Source organism: Mugil cephalus, chromosome 19 (genome assembly GCF_022458985.1).
Source record: "Mugil cephalus isolate CIBA_MC_2020 chromosome 19, CIBA_Mcephalus_1.1, whole genome shotgun sequence".
NCBI classification, from domain to species: domain Eukaryota; kingdom Metazoa; phylum Chordata; class Actinopteri; order Mugiliformes; family Mugilidae; genus Mugil; species Mugil cephalus.
Window position 1 is genome coordinate 18,366,740 of NC_061788.1, and position 16,370 is coordinate 18,383,109.

The 16,370-nt window shown below is 40.8% G+C and overlaps 1 protein-coding gene across 1 annotated transcript; it reads right to left on the reverse strand.

The window, feature by feature from the left end:
- Window positions 1–203: 203 nt before the first annotated feature.
- On the reverse strand, window positions 204–12,417 carry ppp2r2ab (protein phosphatase 2, regulatory subunit B, alpha b). The gene is made up of 10 exons (XM_047570151.1): window positions 12,087–12,417; window positions 9,833–9,901; window positions 5,805–5,902; window positions 5,298–5,463; window positions 4,951–5,063; window positions 4,350–4,527; window positions 3,731–3,895; window positions 3,401–3,570; window positions 2,185–2,276; window positions 204–1,856 (listed from the first exon to the last, which is right to left on the reverse strand). Exons 1-10 carry the CDS (start codon window positions 12,091–12,093, stop codon window positions 1,577–1,579), a joined length of 1,338 nt encoding a protein of 445 aa, XP_047426107.1. The 5' UTR covers window positions 12,094–12,417; the 3' UTR covers window positions 204–1,576.
- Window positions 12,418–16,370: the final 3,953 nt, after the last annotated feature.

Sequence of the window (16,370 nt, forward strand, 5' to 3'; positions counted from 1 at the left end):
ATCATGGTGGTACATGATGCACGATGGCTGTCTATCAGGCCAGATGCACGTATTTTATTATAGATTGAAAACCTGCAGGGAGCTCTCTGAAGCTGGTTCACTGTTTAGTTGTGTAAACAATCATCTTTACCAGCAAGAAACATGTTGCATAAAATAAGATTAGCACTGAAGATATCCCATCAACAATCAGGCAGTCACAGGTGTGCAAAAAGTAGTTCCTTTATTGTTTTCACTGTCTTAGACTAAAATTGTAGTTATACATTACTAGAGGCATCAATTTAATCTGAACTGTCCACATTTTTAAATAGGTTGTGGAGACATCAGCGCTGCAGGTCTCTTGTGCAGCTTATTCTACCATCACATACAGTAGCTGTAAAGTCTGCAGCAGTTTAGACACTTTAAGTGACTTAATGCCTCAAATAACGTTTTCTTTTAAATTGCAGTCTTACAACACAGACATCCAAGTACTTAAATTGGTGCGGCAAGAGTCCAGTGTCAAATCAAAGGTTTTCCCTGTTGTGAAGTGCTGCTTGAGAGCTGTGGTACACCATGGGAAGACAATACTTAAGATCACTCAAAAGGGTAAATTATGTTTAAAGGTCCAGCTTCATATCGCAAAATAGGACGGAACAAATCTGGTGACATTTTCGATTTTTTTCTTGTTTTGTTTTTTATATAAATATGACAATCATAATAATTATCTTTGAATAGGGCATTTCTTGATACCTGTCTATTGAACACAAAATGAGTAACCAATGAATGAAGATATGAAGACACAAAGCCAATTAAAAAGAAAAAAAAATAAATCTCCCCGGGAATCTGGGCCTGTTTGTCCACCCAGAGCCTGAGGCACAGCAACTGAGAGCAGGATGACACCTCACTGGACTAAATCTGAGAAAACACACTGTACTTCTCAAAATCCTAGAGGCAACCGTTGACGTGCTGCTGTCCAGTATGAGCAGCAAGCATGTGAAGAAAACTGTGAGCATACTTGTGTGACTGTGAAGTATGCATGATTTAATGAAACACAGGAGATGTGAGGAGACTCAAAGAAAAGACAGTATAACGGATGAATTAATAAAAGGTGTATACACACTCAAAAATGGTCAATGTTTTCTTAGAAAAATAAACACTACAATGGCACAGAACAATAAGGGGACATACTAACATGTTCTTCATTTTCTACCACAGAGCCATCTGAGGGGGATACTTATAAAAATAAGTGTCTGTATTGAGAAGTTTAAGGAAATTAAACGTTTTTTTTTTTACTCACATAAGAAAAGAAAAGGGCATGTCGGCTGGCAAAAAGAACATGACAAAGGAAAACAAATTGGCACAACATTACTTAAACAACAAGGCAGGTGTCACTCTGCCACACACAGACCGATGATGGGCAAGAGCGAGTTTTCCTCTGTCCACATCTAGAACAAAGTGGCAAAGTCTGGTCACCCAGTATCGGCGGACATGGATGCTGGTTGTCGGCATTACCACAGATCACCCTCGATGAGACTGCGAGGCTGCTGGGTGGTACAAAAGACTTCACCCACACAAGATCACACACATGCTCATCGCGTAGCTAGTTTACTTTATCCTGGAATATGTAGAGGTTGTTGGTCGTCGCCACTGCGATGATGTTGTCCTGGGGGTGCCAGGCCGTGTGAAGGATCTTCTTGTTGAAGTCCAAACTATCCACGCTGATTTCATCCTTCTTGCGTTTGCCGCCAGCACACACCTTGCGGGGCTTTAAGACCTGCATGGGCTTGCTGTTTTCGCGGGAGGCCTCTAGAGTTACATCCCGCCTGTGGCCACGGTCGAACATCCGGAAGAAGTTGTTGTATGAGCCAGTCATCACCACACTGACAGGGCAACATGGGGAAAGCGTGTGAGCCAAGCAATATTTAAATAATGCCAAAAAAAACAGAGTAGAAAGCTTAAAATGTATTCACCACTACAGTCTAGGTGGTAGACATAGTTAAATGCTTTTCAAGGTAAGAAAAAAAATGTCAAAAAGTTAAATCTGAAAATGATGTTTGACAGAATAAAGAAAATTCTTAGCATATAACTTTACAGGACTGTGAAAACTTGCAGCATATTTCATCTCATAAGGAGAGTCTTAAACAATAAATACAGTTCTACTGGAAGGGTTAAGTATAAACCATAAGCTAGTCTGCCCCCTGCATGTACCTGTCATTGCCATTCCAGCAGCATTCAAACTTGTCAAAGATGCAGTCGTTCTCGTAGAGCGAGCACAGCTTGCTCCTCAGATACTCGTGAACCTGAAATGATTGAATTCATGTGGTGAGAGACAGGTGTGAAGACGGTTACAAAATGACTGACATCCACCGAGAAACGTCTTGACCACTGCTACAGAAAGGAGCAAACTCCCTTTGATGCAAATGTCACTGCACAGGAAAAAAAACATCTTTAGGGTGTCCCCTAGTGGACACTATGCAACACTACCAGGAAGGATTCAAAAAGGTGTGGCCACTGTTATGAAATGTCAGTAAATGCATTTTTGTTAAATTTGCATCAAGTCTAAATCAGAATTATACTACAAATCACACACACACACACAGGCCATTACGTTTCAGGTAAAATGTGAATAAAAACGTGTCCTGCTGCTAGACTGTGACACATAATTACACAGACAAAATAGGAACACATTTTGTTGGGTGAAGCACAACACTGAAAGAAAGGGACTGGTGACTAATTCTGATATTGAAATCTCATTAACAACAGATTCTCATGCGACAGACAAACAGAATTAACATGGGCCTCTATTCAATAGAGCTGTAACTGCAACTATTCTCTTGGAGGCTCTGTGACAAGGTGTCCATTAACTTCTGATTCTGAACACCTTTTAAGTAGCTCCAGTAAAACAGTCTGTTCAACATACAGGCATACGTAGGGCATACGTCACACTACACTACAAAAGACCCCTGAAGGTGTGCAGTGGGATCAGCAACCAAGAAGTTAGCAGCAAATTTTTGATTGTGCACGTTTTGAGGTGGGGCATCCATTGATCAGACTTGTTTGTCCAGCCCATCACACAGTAGCTTTGATGAACTGAGACCTAGGGAATTTGTAGATTTAGGAAACACCTTAAACAACACCTAAAAACCACTCCTAAACTATTGTTGCTTTGTGGAAGGGCGCGACCTGACTGGTCTGCAACTAAGTAGACCCATACACAACAACAGTGATGCACAGTGTGTTGGCACACCTTTCAGACCCAGTGTTAGTTATCAGCAATTTGAGCTACACTACATACAGTTCAGCAGAGTCCACAACCATCTGACACACAATCTGTTTACGGTTTTGGGAAACAAATTGTAACAAACTCCAAGACACAAGAAGTATCCAAGTACTCAAGTATTGAGCATGTATTTGTCATTCTCACCTGATAGGTCTCCACTGGCCTGTTTTCCATGTTCAGATCCCAAATCTTCACAGACAAGTAATCTCTGGTCATCATGTAGCGTCCATTGTGGCTAAACTTAACATCCGAGATGGAGGATATGATCTCGGAGAAGAAGGAGCGATTACTAGGATCTTCCGGCTCCTCAAACACTGGACAGAATAAAGAAAAGAAATAATGTCAAATTGTAAATGTCAATAATGCCAGTATTCTCCACAGACATCAAGTGCAAAGTTTAGTGACAATCAAGGTGCTGAGGTGCTAATCGATCCAGGATGACGGTGATTAAAAATGACCAAAGTAGGTACTCACACTTGGAGTGCTTGTCACACAATGCTGAAACCCTCATGTCACACAGACGGATGGTGCCTTTGCTGCTGCTGTACACAAAGGTGTTACACTGATGAGGATGGAACTCTGCTGCCGTGATCACCTCTGTTAGCTCCTCCATGTTGGCCGGTTTAATGTCAACAACATCTGAGGTTCACACGGTTAAGGAAGGATCTTTTATGCTCAGAGAATTGTAACAAGTTCGTTTAGTGGTCAATTTGACGTTACCGTCTGCTGAATATATCATTCAGACAGAAAATACAATAGCATCAAGTGTCTATCCTTAAATATTAAGGTTGACTATCCAGTCTTATCCCATTTAGCAGATGGGCACAAGACAAAAAAGGGCAACTAGAACAACCCATAGAGTTAAGCCCATCACATGTTTATATATTACTTTTTTAAGAGTCCTCAACATTGTTAATTTGACTAAATTCTTGTGTAAATTTTGTCCTTTTCCCACAAGCAGGCTTAACACTCAGTATCACTGAGTGTGAATTTCAGAACCCTGCTTTTAATCATTAGATCCTTTCATATTCAAATCAAGTTTCGTGTTTTGGTGAGGTGCACAGACCACTATTCCATAAGCATTAAAGGATACTAAAGCTGCGGTCGGTGATCTCAAGGTGCCAGAGGTTGATGCGGAGGTCGTCTGCGGACAGGTAGGTCTCATTGTCACTGTTGACTGAGATAGAGTTGATATGGTAGGTGTGAGCATTGGCGAACACCCTCCGTGGACTGGCTTCCACCATGAGGTCCATAGGTATTAAAACTGGCACCTGAGATAAGAACCAAAAGACATAATCTGAAAATCATGACACCAACAATGAATTATGAAGCTGTGAAAGCTCCAACTGGTACATTACTTTTCTATCCCAAAGCTCTACAGACATTTTACCCGATTATGTGGCAAGTATGTGACCTAACATTTTATGTTTGATTAGCTGCATAATATAAGTACTGAATAATGTTTTTTTTAGTCACCAATCCAAGCCATAGATTAAAAGAAGAACAAATAATTCTGACAGGAAACCAAACAAAAGCACTTCAGAGTTTCCGTTATCTTAGCTACCAGCAAAAGAAAACAAAGTCAAATCAGCACTAGAGAGTAGTTTGGTCATTTTTCACCGAGATCGTCCTCAAGAGCTCTTGGTTGACTGACTAGCCTCAACCCTCAGGGAGTGTTAGACAGAAAGACTGACCCGCAGTGATGTGATAGTGTTGGGGTCTTTGTAGCGTCCATCCTCCTCCTTGAGATTGTAGCCTTCTGGTCTCTTGTCTCGTTCACTGATTTTCCACAATTTAATTGTTTTATCTGTGAGGAGAAGAAAAAATAACAACACAATTCCATAATCAAAATAAGATTTGAAGAAAATGGGAATTTGACAGCTTTCAAAATGATTGAGTCCTTAGCTGATTAATAATGCACAATCACATTTTGAGAAAATAAACCTAAAGGCATAATAACCAGAAAGGTGAAGCCATTTATCCATCCACTACGTGTTCTCAAATACATGGAGAAAACCCTCGATTAAAATGACTAGTTTACCATTAGTTGACAACAGGAACTGAGCAGCATTTTTCTGCGGAAGCCAGCGAATCTTGTTGATCTTCTCTTCTATCTCCAAACTCTTCAAGTAGTCAAACTCGGGCTCATGGCTCTGGAAAGTGCTGTAAACATTGTACTCGCTCCGGAACTGAGGCTGATTCTTATTCTGTCAGAAGCCAAGGGAAATTTTATACAAAGATCAGGGGTTTAGTTGTTCATCATTTGACAAGTTTAATTCCAACAAAACACATATCCATCTTTTAGATAAGAACTGAAAGCTTTCTTTCAGTAAAGGCATAAAAGGACAATTGGCATGGAAATAAAGCATGTCACTAGTTAAAATTAGACCCCTAGAGGGTTTGCTTTTGAATTTTTTATTTATTTACAGAATATTCTTTTAAAAAAAAAAATCATCTGTTTTTTAAACTTTGTATGACTGAGTTCATAATGTGACCTTTTCTGAAATGACCCTGTGTGGGAATACAGAAGTCAAACATGCAGCTGTACCTCTATTTCCTGCTGGAAAATGACTACACGCCCCCCCTTGTCTCCAGTGGCTAGCAGCTCCCCTGTGTGGTTGAACTCAACTGTGGATATAATGTCCGCTGAAAGAAAAAGAAAACATGTTATAAATTACACTTTCGGTCATTTTAAAACTGGTGCACCAAGAAAGAACATTTTCTTTCAAATACAGATTCCAACAGAGGAAGCGCTGTCTTAATCCCAACTAACCCTGGATTTCACTGTGGGAATCAGTGAGCAGTAGATGGTCAAACATGTAGGCGGGAGAAGCAGAAGATGTCACAGTATGTAGAGCAGACGTTAAATGATGAGTAACCTAGTTTTTCCCTTTTTCGCTCCCATTTACTCCGGCAGCATTACACATTTTCCCCCAGCAGCAGTACGTTGCTTTATAACCTGAAGCTTACTCACACACAGATACACACTTGCTTAACCCTTTGTTGTCCATCGGAGCAGAAAGACAACGCACCAATAGTTGTAGCGAGGGGCCTTTATGAACGTTATTCTCTCTGAAGCACAAAGCAGGAGGTAATACTACTTGAGGATAGACTTGTGCCAAAGAGCGTACAACCAATGACTTGTAAATCTAAAACCTTTAAACATGTTAGCATAATTTATGGACTTGTGAGTCAGGTAATTGTTATTACAAATTATCAGCTGGAGGCAGTTCCAGACCTTGGTATTCAACCACAATGGTACTCCTCCAAGAAACTGAAACAGGATGTGAATATAAAGAAAAACACTTCCAGATTTCAATTTCTAGCATTAACTGAAAAGCATTAACTGAATCAAGATGAGATCTGCAAGAGCTGGAAAGCTTTCAGGTAAAACTGCAGTCAGGTGGGTAAGGTAAAAAAAAAAAAAAAAATGCAAATTTCACTGCAATCGAGCTGCAGGAAGGTATAACAGGGAGAATTGTTCGGGGGCCATTCTATGTGGCACAACCAGGGTTTCCATGGAACAGTCACCACAGGGAAACCTTACATGCAAACTTATCACAGACTTCAACAGCTGTAGCTTGTACTGACATGTGGATGATGCCAGATGAAACTTTAATGGTTTCAGAAACAAGTGCAATGGACAGCTGATGTTAAAATTGCTCATCAAAGATGTGTTTGAGAGAAAAAAAGAAGACGCATTTGACGAGAACTACACCTTGCCAAATGCTAACAATCTGGATGAAAATATAAACTTTAACCAGACAGAGATTCCTCTGAGTAGCAGCTTATTGTGGATGCAAAGGCTTTGTGGCCATCACATGTGTAAAAGAGGAATCAGATACTCCCTCGACTTAAACATATTAGTTATTAAAATCCAAAAAATGGCCAAAAAAAACAAACAAAAAAAAAACAAAAAAAGGCAACTGGACTAGTTGAGTGTTTCTGGAGACGGTTCACCACCATGCGTCGCCTTCCAGCAAACTCAGCTTGCCCAGTTGCCTTTGATTTAGTTTGTGTTTTGGATAAACCATGACCTGGATGACCGAGGATCTTCACAGACACGTTAGTTATTAATGATTAACGGAAGTCGCCATCTATTTATATGTGGACGCTGCATAAACCAGATACAATGAGAACCGTAGGCCGAACATAATGTACCATTTTGTTGTCACTCCACTGATGGAATGTGTAAGTGCTGAGAGACGCCAGATTGTTGTAGAACACCGTGGACTGAATAACATTATCACATTATTATAGTAAAGCCTGTCGCCATTCTTCTGATTCTAAATACATGGTCATGTTTAGTGTAACATTTTACAACGGATAAAGACCTATCTGCAAAACAATAAAACACAAAATACCTCCAGATTTGGAGAGAAGGCTCTATGAAACATCTGTTATACCTCAATAAATACAAAATATATGATCTTAATTGAGAAATCCTCACAGAGATGCATCAAGTGTGAGCAGATTCATTTGCATTTCCAAACTCACCAAGACAATTCTGATTCTTGGACTTTGGTGCCATTAGATTTCATAGATAGTTGTGGCGAGGAACAGGAAGTAAGCAAGTTAGAGAGCAGATGTCTCACAGTTCAGGGTGCAGACTGGAATAGAACCTGTGTTACTGCAGTGACAACTAAAAACCCCTTTGGTGTGAGTAAACCGGATGATTTTTTTTGTGGACCAGGAATATGTTCACTAACTCTGACTAGTAGTCTGAGTAGACTTGTTTTTGACAATGGTGGAAGAATTTTTTTTTTCAATCTGAATATGTGTGGTGGCTCACTCTCCAGGACCACGGGTGTCACTCGACAAGGTTAACGTTAACTGACTGCACCAGATTGGCCGCCCTGCACGCAATAACATAACGGATGGACGATCAGACACAATCACCTACTCAGTTTATTAACCTAAAGTGAGCTATCGGAGTGTCCCTCACCAACATACTGACGTACACTCACTCATTCATTTATGAGACAGACCTGCAGGTGTACACAAAGAATCCTTTCAGATACTTGGCCTACCATCACCCAAACAAAATACAACATTACATAGTACAACAGCACAAATAAATAATAAATCATTATTGATTGGATTCATGGCAAGCTTTATTGCTGTACTGTTGTTTTAGCCTGCATTTGTCTTAGCCAGATGCACCTAATCAACTGTTAGAATGCTACATTGTGATTCAGTAAAAGATTCTCAACTCATTACAAAGGTAATATACCTTACACTATACCACTAATGCTGCCATTTAAATTACAGTCGCTTACTTGCTGCATTTACATGGCCCAGTGCAAATAAAAAAAGCCACATGTTAGTTAAAACAGACTGCCCTAATCTGCCCAATCTGAAGGAAATTTACAGACAGAGGGGAGGTATACGCCAAATATTAGCACCCAACAACAATGTGAACATTTGATCAGACCGTTTCTCATTGACTGCAACACATAAAGTTTTCTGTTCACATTAAACATCACGTGAGGTGATGAGTTTTAGGGAGGTGCTGAAACATGCCGTTGGCAAAACCAGTTGTTCAAACACGTGTTCGAAAGAGATTAAAGAAATCTTATTCGCTGTCCATCATGAATGAATTCAATGTTTTCAATAAGGACTGTGGGGAAAAACAATCACCTTTATTACAGATTCAACACACCACAACCAGCAGAACAACCTTATGCATAACATGTGAACACATGCAAGTTGCTGGACCAATTTGTTTAGCATCAATGTAAGCTGTTCTAATCAGAATGGTTAAACACAGTAATAGAAATGGAAACAAAAAAATCCTTGTGTACTCTCCAGGAACCCTATCTGAGTGTAGTAATAACCACAGTATTTGATTAAGATTATATGCAGCAGCAGCATCTGAGCATTTGTCTGTCACCAGTGAACTGGTCTACTGAAAGATGCGTTGCCAGATTTCTGTGTAGTACGACATTTGCACCACAAGCAGCTAACATCAGAGTACAGGACACAGCACAAGCGGTGCTGCACTAAGCAGCAAGTCATCATTTAACAGCTGACTGCAGCTGCTTCACTTATACCATTCCTCTCTGAAATACTGAATTCCAACATGTGAAAAAAAAGTGCTTTAAAAATGTCCATATTTTGCAGCTTGACTGATCTACACAAGCACAACCTTCTAGTGACAAGAACGGCAGCATGGAGTGTTTGGTTTGCATAAGCACTACCATGACAGAGAGTTATGTTATTGGGGCTGCAAAATGTTTGGAATTTCAACACGGCCAAAATCTCCCCCCTCTCTCTCTAGTCATCTGCAAATGATCAGCCATTAAACCAAATCAAACAACACAGCTCGGTTAAGGGAATCACACTTAAAATTGAACTGTACTATACAATTGTGCAGTTTAAATAGGCAGCATGGCTCCTAATACCACTGCAAAGCTAAAATGGGATATATTGCTATATCTAGACAGTGGAAATGGAACAAATGAGAAGGAAGTTCGGCTACTGTCTGCCTACGCATAGCAATTTTTATTGCCCAACATAAAATCTCTGACACTTTCCCTCACATTCTAAACACTGAACAATTACCAAAGAACATACCTTCAGCTACGTCATCATCAATGGCTCCTTTCACCTGAGAGAAGCACCACTGCATGTCACCTCCAGGTCCTGGAAAAACATAAAAACATAATATATTCAAGTACAGGCTACCTACAGATTTATTACAGACTTTGATATCAAGATTTTAACTGACTCGAGATAAACTAAGGTGGCCAAGTTTCACAACGATGGCTCAATGTGTGATGACGTAATCAAAACAGAGAGAAAACTATGGAAACGTTTTGGTTACAACATATTGACTTTCAGGCAGCAAAGTATAAGTGATATGCCAAACTAATTTGCTCCTTGTACAAAGCTAAGTCCTACACAAAGCCACTTGTGAGTAACTTGTTTTAAGACGTATTTTGTTATTCTTCGGCTTTTAACCCAAGATGACACCCTACTCTTTTAGTGCTTTTAGTATTTTTAACGTTTTGTTCTTTTTGTTTTACGTCTTATGCTCTTATTCCTGCCTAGGTACAGCACTTTGTTTCAGCTGTAGTTTTCTATAAAGTCCTCTATACATAAAGCCGAGTTGAGATATGATGTTGGAACTAAAAACAAACAAGTAACCAGTTTCAAAAAAGTGTGCAGTCATACATGTGCACATATCCTCCCACAACTTCTGCAAGTCTAGACTCAAAGAAAATGAATTGACATTTCAGTCTTTTTCCATACTAATATTTATGTCCACAGATTACGATTACACGTTTGACTCCTGAAAACCCAGGTATATTATGGGCACATTAGATAGCCAACCAAGGTATGCAACTGTTATGAACAGGATAAAAGCCCTTTAATATTCAGTGATGTCTAAATAAATCTTTCCGTATAACGGCCTTGGAGGGAAAGTTTGGTCAGGAACACCGACTCAAATACAGTTCACAGTGACAATAGGTGAATTCTGTCCTGGAGCATCTTTACTTTAGGCCTGGTCACCTATTGTCAGGAGCTGTTCTAACACCAAGCTCCTATACATAAAAAAACATGAAAATACACGCTGCCTTTTTTGATAACCTCAATCACTCGCTTCAACAGGTTCTCTGTCAAAGCAGCTCATTGCACAACAGACCTGGGTGCATTCCGCATATTTTCACAGATGATTATAGGTCTTATTACACAATGAAGACGGGTTTGATTTGTAGATCGCTGCGTCCACCCATATTGTAACAGCTCTGCAAAGTAAGCAAGGACGTCTATGAGTCACCATGGCTTCACCACACACGAATTCTCAAATGAATCATAAAAAACAGGACAGGCTTGATACTGCACCTTGTTCTTAAAAAAAAAAAAAAAAAAAAAAACGTCTGAAAAGCAAACAGGTGTTCTAATGTGCAAATCATCGCACCAATCAAATTCAACATGGGGATAATGTGCGATGTCTATGGCCACAGAGCAGTGTCCCTCCCCCGCCCAAATGCACCAAAAGCACGAACTAAATATATTAATAGTGACCCATATTTTTGCTAAACGATAACGTAGCAGTCAACGCAAATCGGCTGCGAGACGATAAAAGGCTCGCGGGATTTTCTGATCCAAACTCCACAATCATTTTTACCTCTACTGCAAGTACCAGTAAATGAATGAAATGAAATGCTACGCTAGGCTAAATAAATACGGGTCCAGGCGGTTTTTATTCGAGGTGATAGGTTTTAGTTTTTTAGCATATGGACATTCTTAACACTGGCTCTAGACTATTGAGGTTGTTTTTATTAGCAGAAAAAAAGCACTAACAGTCTGCTCAATCTGCAGCAGGCCTGGGTTGCTAGCTTCCTGCATGTGGGCAATGTCAAAGTTTGCGCTAGCTAGCCTTGCTTGTAAAGCCAACCCTAGGATGTATGAAATATTATTTTCGGAGTGGACACGGCCAGAATTATCACCAACTACAGCTGTATTAAGCGAGACATTCATAAAGCGGTCGTTACAGATGTGAGAACTTAGCATTATGCGGCCAGGGATAGATATGTTTGGCTAACGCGGTGTGCATAGTTAGCCTGCAAAATGGTCCCGGGCCGGTGAAACCACGGTAAACAGCTAGCAGCTAGCTGGCTAGCGTTAGCCGGGGAAGACAGGCCGAAGGGGCGACGACACTGGAGTATGCTAACATTAGCACTGGCTAAGTTTGGTTAACTAAACAGTAACTCGTCTGTCTTAGCGAGACCTTGCAACCAGCGCGACTAAACAGCACGTCGGCACAGACTGTCGTTATAAAAACAGCGGCCTGTTCGCGGTGTTTACGGTTAGTCAGCATTACCTGCCATGACGAGACAGACAGCGGCGCTTGCCTCAGTCAGTCACGACCCTGCTTCCCACTCCCACGCGCCGATTCGTGGGATCTGAACTTTTTCTTCCGCGCAGTGTCCGCCGTCCGTGTGTGTGAGCAAGCCTGGACGCCGGGCTCCAAATTCGCCGGGATATTTTATCACTCTCCCCTATTTAGTTCCCGCTCCTCTCTCCGATGTTTCTCTCTCTATATGCGTCTGTCTGTCAGTCACTCTCCCTCCTACGTCTTTCTTGCCGCCGGCTACTTCGCATCCCACGAGTCACTTCTTCCCCTCCCCGATCAAGTCTCTCTCTCTCTCTCTCTTCCGCACGTGAACCAAAGGCTTTTTATAATGTGCGCGCACACAGCAAAGCGGGTGCGCGGGAACGCGCGTGCACGTCTGCACATAGACAGGGATATGCTGCAGATCAGAGCTGTCAAACTCGTTGTAGTTCAGGGGGCTGTACAGCCCAATTTGATTTCAAACCGCGTGTTAACCTATAAATAACGATTGATAACTCCAAATGTTTCTATTTGTTTTAGTGCAAAAAAAGCACATTATGAAAGTGTTTACATTTAATGAACTGCACTATTACAAAACATGTAATGAACAACCGGATATTTCTTAACTAAAAGAAGTGCAATTTCTGTGTAGTTCTGGGTCTCAATGTTGTGTTATGTCCACGGGTCTTACTAAAACTGTGTGAACCCGTGGAATGGCAGCTGCTTTTATTGGAAAAAATGCAAAAATGACACTGAAAACAATAACTACACTCTGCAAATTCATCCCGTGGGCCAGATTACACCCTCTGGTGGGCCACTTTTGGCCCGAGGACCGTATGTTTGACACTTGTGCTGTAGATAGTATCAGACTGTTCTACATACAGAGTATTAATGATGATTTACACAAACTTTATTAGTTACATTGAAAGTAGTCGTAGAAACAAAAACAAAAAGTAGTAGTAGTAGTAGGAACCCTATTGTTTTTGTCTGGATTATTATTATTGTTAAAACTTTTCATGCATGTTTAAAGGCACATAAGAAATGTGAAAAAGTAGTTGTCATATTATCCTTCTTTCCTTTCCTTTCCTTTCCTTTCCTTTCCTTTCCTTTCCTTTCCTTTCCTTTCCTTTCCTTTCCTTTCCTTTCCTTTCCTTTCAGAGGAAGCCAGATATCAACTTCTATCCATTGGTATGACGAATAATGACTTTCCATACATCCATTGTGTTTTACAGAGGATAATATAGATCATGTATCTCTTCGCTATACTTCCTGTCATTATGGTACGGGTTGAGCTCAAATATGTCTGCTCTGTTTAGAGCAGTAGATTGTGTCTACTCTTGTCTTTCTGTTCTTGAGCTTCATGAATGTACCTAACTGTTGTTTTACCCACTCCTAAGGTTCCTGCTGTCTCTCATCAGCTTCTTTAAAAGTGTCTTGTTTTCCGCATCATGCTGCTAACATGTGCTTTAATTGCCCCCCAGGCACAGATATAGTTTTCTGAATATCTGTCTTGTTTTTGCAGCCTAAGGATGATCTCTTTCACTTGCACAGAGAGCAGCTTTGAACAGTTGTGATTCATCAGAGAATGGACATGGACCTTCTGAGGGTGTTGTGTGGTGACTGGAAATACAATGCTGTTAGTGGGGGCCTTTGGGTTTTATGAGGTGAGAGGAGGAACCTCTGTGGATCATCCCACAGATAGTTGATCAGTTTTGGATCTAGTGAATTCGGAGGTCAGGTCAAAACCTTGTGCTGTTTTTCATGTTTTTTGAGTTCCTAAACAGTTTTTTGTGTGTCTCTGTGCCAGGCTGCATCTTGCTGCCATCAAGGAATGTTATTGTATTAGGGTGGGCGGGGGGCCTGGTCTGGTCAAGCCTAGGTGGGTAGTCCATGTCTGAGTAACATCCACAGGTCCAAAGGTTTCCTATAGCAGAACATTGAATTGTCACAATTGTCACTGGGTGTTATTCACTCCACCTGTCACCGGTCATAATGTTGTGGCTGATCAGTCTAACTATAACTTCTATTAGTTTAAAATGCTATAAACTAATAATGCTTTCAAAAATATAAATAATGATTGTTCATTTTTATCAATTTGATGGGGAAAACACATCAAGTTTATTTCTCTTCGAAATCAGGAGATGTCCCACAGAGCCATCAGCTCAGAACTGTCAGAAACCAGTGGGACCCAGGTACACCCATCTACTGTCTGCAGAAGTCTGGCCACCAGTGGTCTTCATGAAAGAACTGCAGACAGAAATCCATAACTCTGACATGCGACTGAACTATGCATGAAAATATAGGAACTGGGGTCAGAAAAAATGGCAGCAGGTGCTCTGGACTGATGAGTCAAAATGTCAAATACCTGGCTGTAGCAGAAGGCAGTTTGTTCACCGAACGGCTGGACAGCTACAATAACAAGTGTCTGCAGGCAACAGTGAAGCATGGAGGAGGTTCCTTGCAAGTTTGGGGCTGCATTTCTACGAATGGAGTTGGGGATTTGGTCAGGATTAACGGTGTCCTCAATGCTGAGAAATACAGGCAGATACTTATCCATCATGCAATACCATCAAATGTATTCTGCAGCATGAGCCCAAACCTACAGCCAAGGGCATTAAGAACTATCTTCAGCATAAAGAAGAACAAGAAGACTTGGCATGAGAAGTGATGGCATGGCCCCCACAGAGCCCTGATCTCAACCTCATCAAGTCTGTCTGGCATTACACGAAGAGACAAAAGGATTTGAGGAAGCCTACATCCACAGAAGATCTGTGATTAGATCTCCAAGATGTTTGGAACAACCTAACAGCTGAGTTCCTTCATAAACTGTGTAAGAATAAGAATTGATGCTGACTTAAAGGAAAAGAGTGATCAAACCAAATATTGATTTGATTTAAATTCCTTAATATGTTCATTCAATTCCATTTATGAAGCATAGCATAGTTTACAGCATTTTTTATGAAAAAACAAATATACCAGACTGCTGCATGCCTGCTGCTGTATTTTTCATAATTTCATTCATGACTTTCTGTGCCTTTAATTGCCTGTCAAATTTTGTACAATATTTTCAGGAAGTAAAGAACTGCTGTCTGTGTGTGCACTCTGGAGGGAACTGAAGAGCTTGTAAAATGCCTCAGCACAAAAAACACTCAGGCCTTCAGATGTACAAGCAGTAGTTTCACCACCCACATGGACACTTGAGATCCTTTATCTCCTCTCGAGAAAGCAAGCCGACAGAAGAAAAGAGAAATACAACGTTCCTAAGCTGCAGCTTGAAATGCAGGAATGTGAAGAATATCATGAAATGATAAGCCCGAGAGGGGGGGAAAAAAGGCACGATGTATATATTTTTTTTTTTTTTGCCAGAGGCTTGTTGAGTTGGTGTGGAGCTATCAAAGCTGTCAACTGAAATATCTTATTAGACTTACTGCAGCTGTCAGTTCACTCCGGGGCACTGCTTTCTGACCCAACTTTTCCAAAGACAAGATCTGCCTCAGTCTTTGTCACTCCTCCACCTGCCCAGCACCTGGCCTCATCACAGGAAAAGGAAAGGAAGAGAAAGGATAGCTGATGGAAATAATGGACAATCCTATTGAAAGCTTGCAGGCTGTGTTTCACTTGAATGTCCGTATCCAGCCATCAAACGTTTTAACTGGGACACTCTTTACCAGTGCCTTACAACTGTCCCACAACAAATTTCAATTAACAGCAGAATATGCTTCAATAAACAATGCAGCATTGCCAGTGGTTTAGCAGATACACGCCTAGCTTGCTGCCATTAGCTAACATATACTACTAAGCACCGACTAGGGGCAGCAGGACAAGTGTACATGTACAATCTGATAGAAGAAAGTTTCATAGGAATCTAGACAATAGCCGATACTAATGAAAACCACAGCTGTTAACCTCAATGTAACACAAGAGGACAGGGGGAAATTGGGATGGAGAAAATTACGAGCATTCTTCTACTAAGATCCAAAGATCTTAGGAGTTCTCCCCCGAGGGCCACAAATGTTAATACAAACTTTGATAAAACTCAGTTATGAACAGAGTTATTTTGTGAGATGAGTGAAACAATCCGCAGATAGCGCTGCTGCTGTGGACCACGGTATCTATATCTGTCCATTTTCGTCAGCAGTATATTTAGTAGTTGCCATTAAACGTCACTGAAAACAAAAACGTGCAAGAGGAAAAGTCAGGGGATCTGCAAATTCTGTAGAATAAATATCTCCAAACTTGGAGGAAGTGAGTACAGCTAAAAGCGAATGAAAA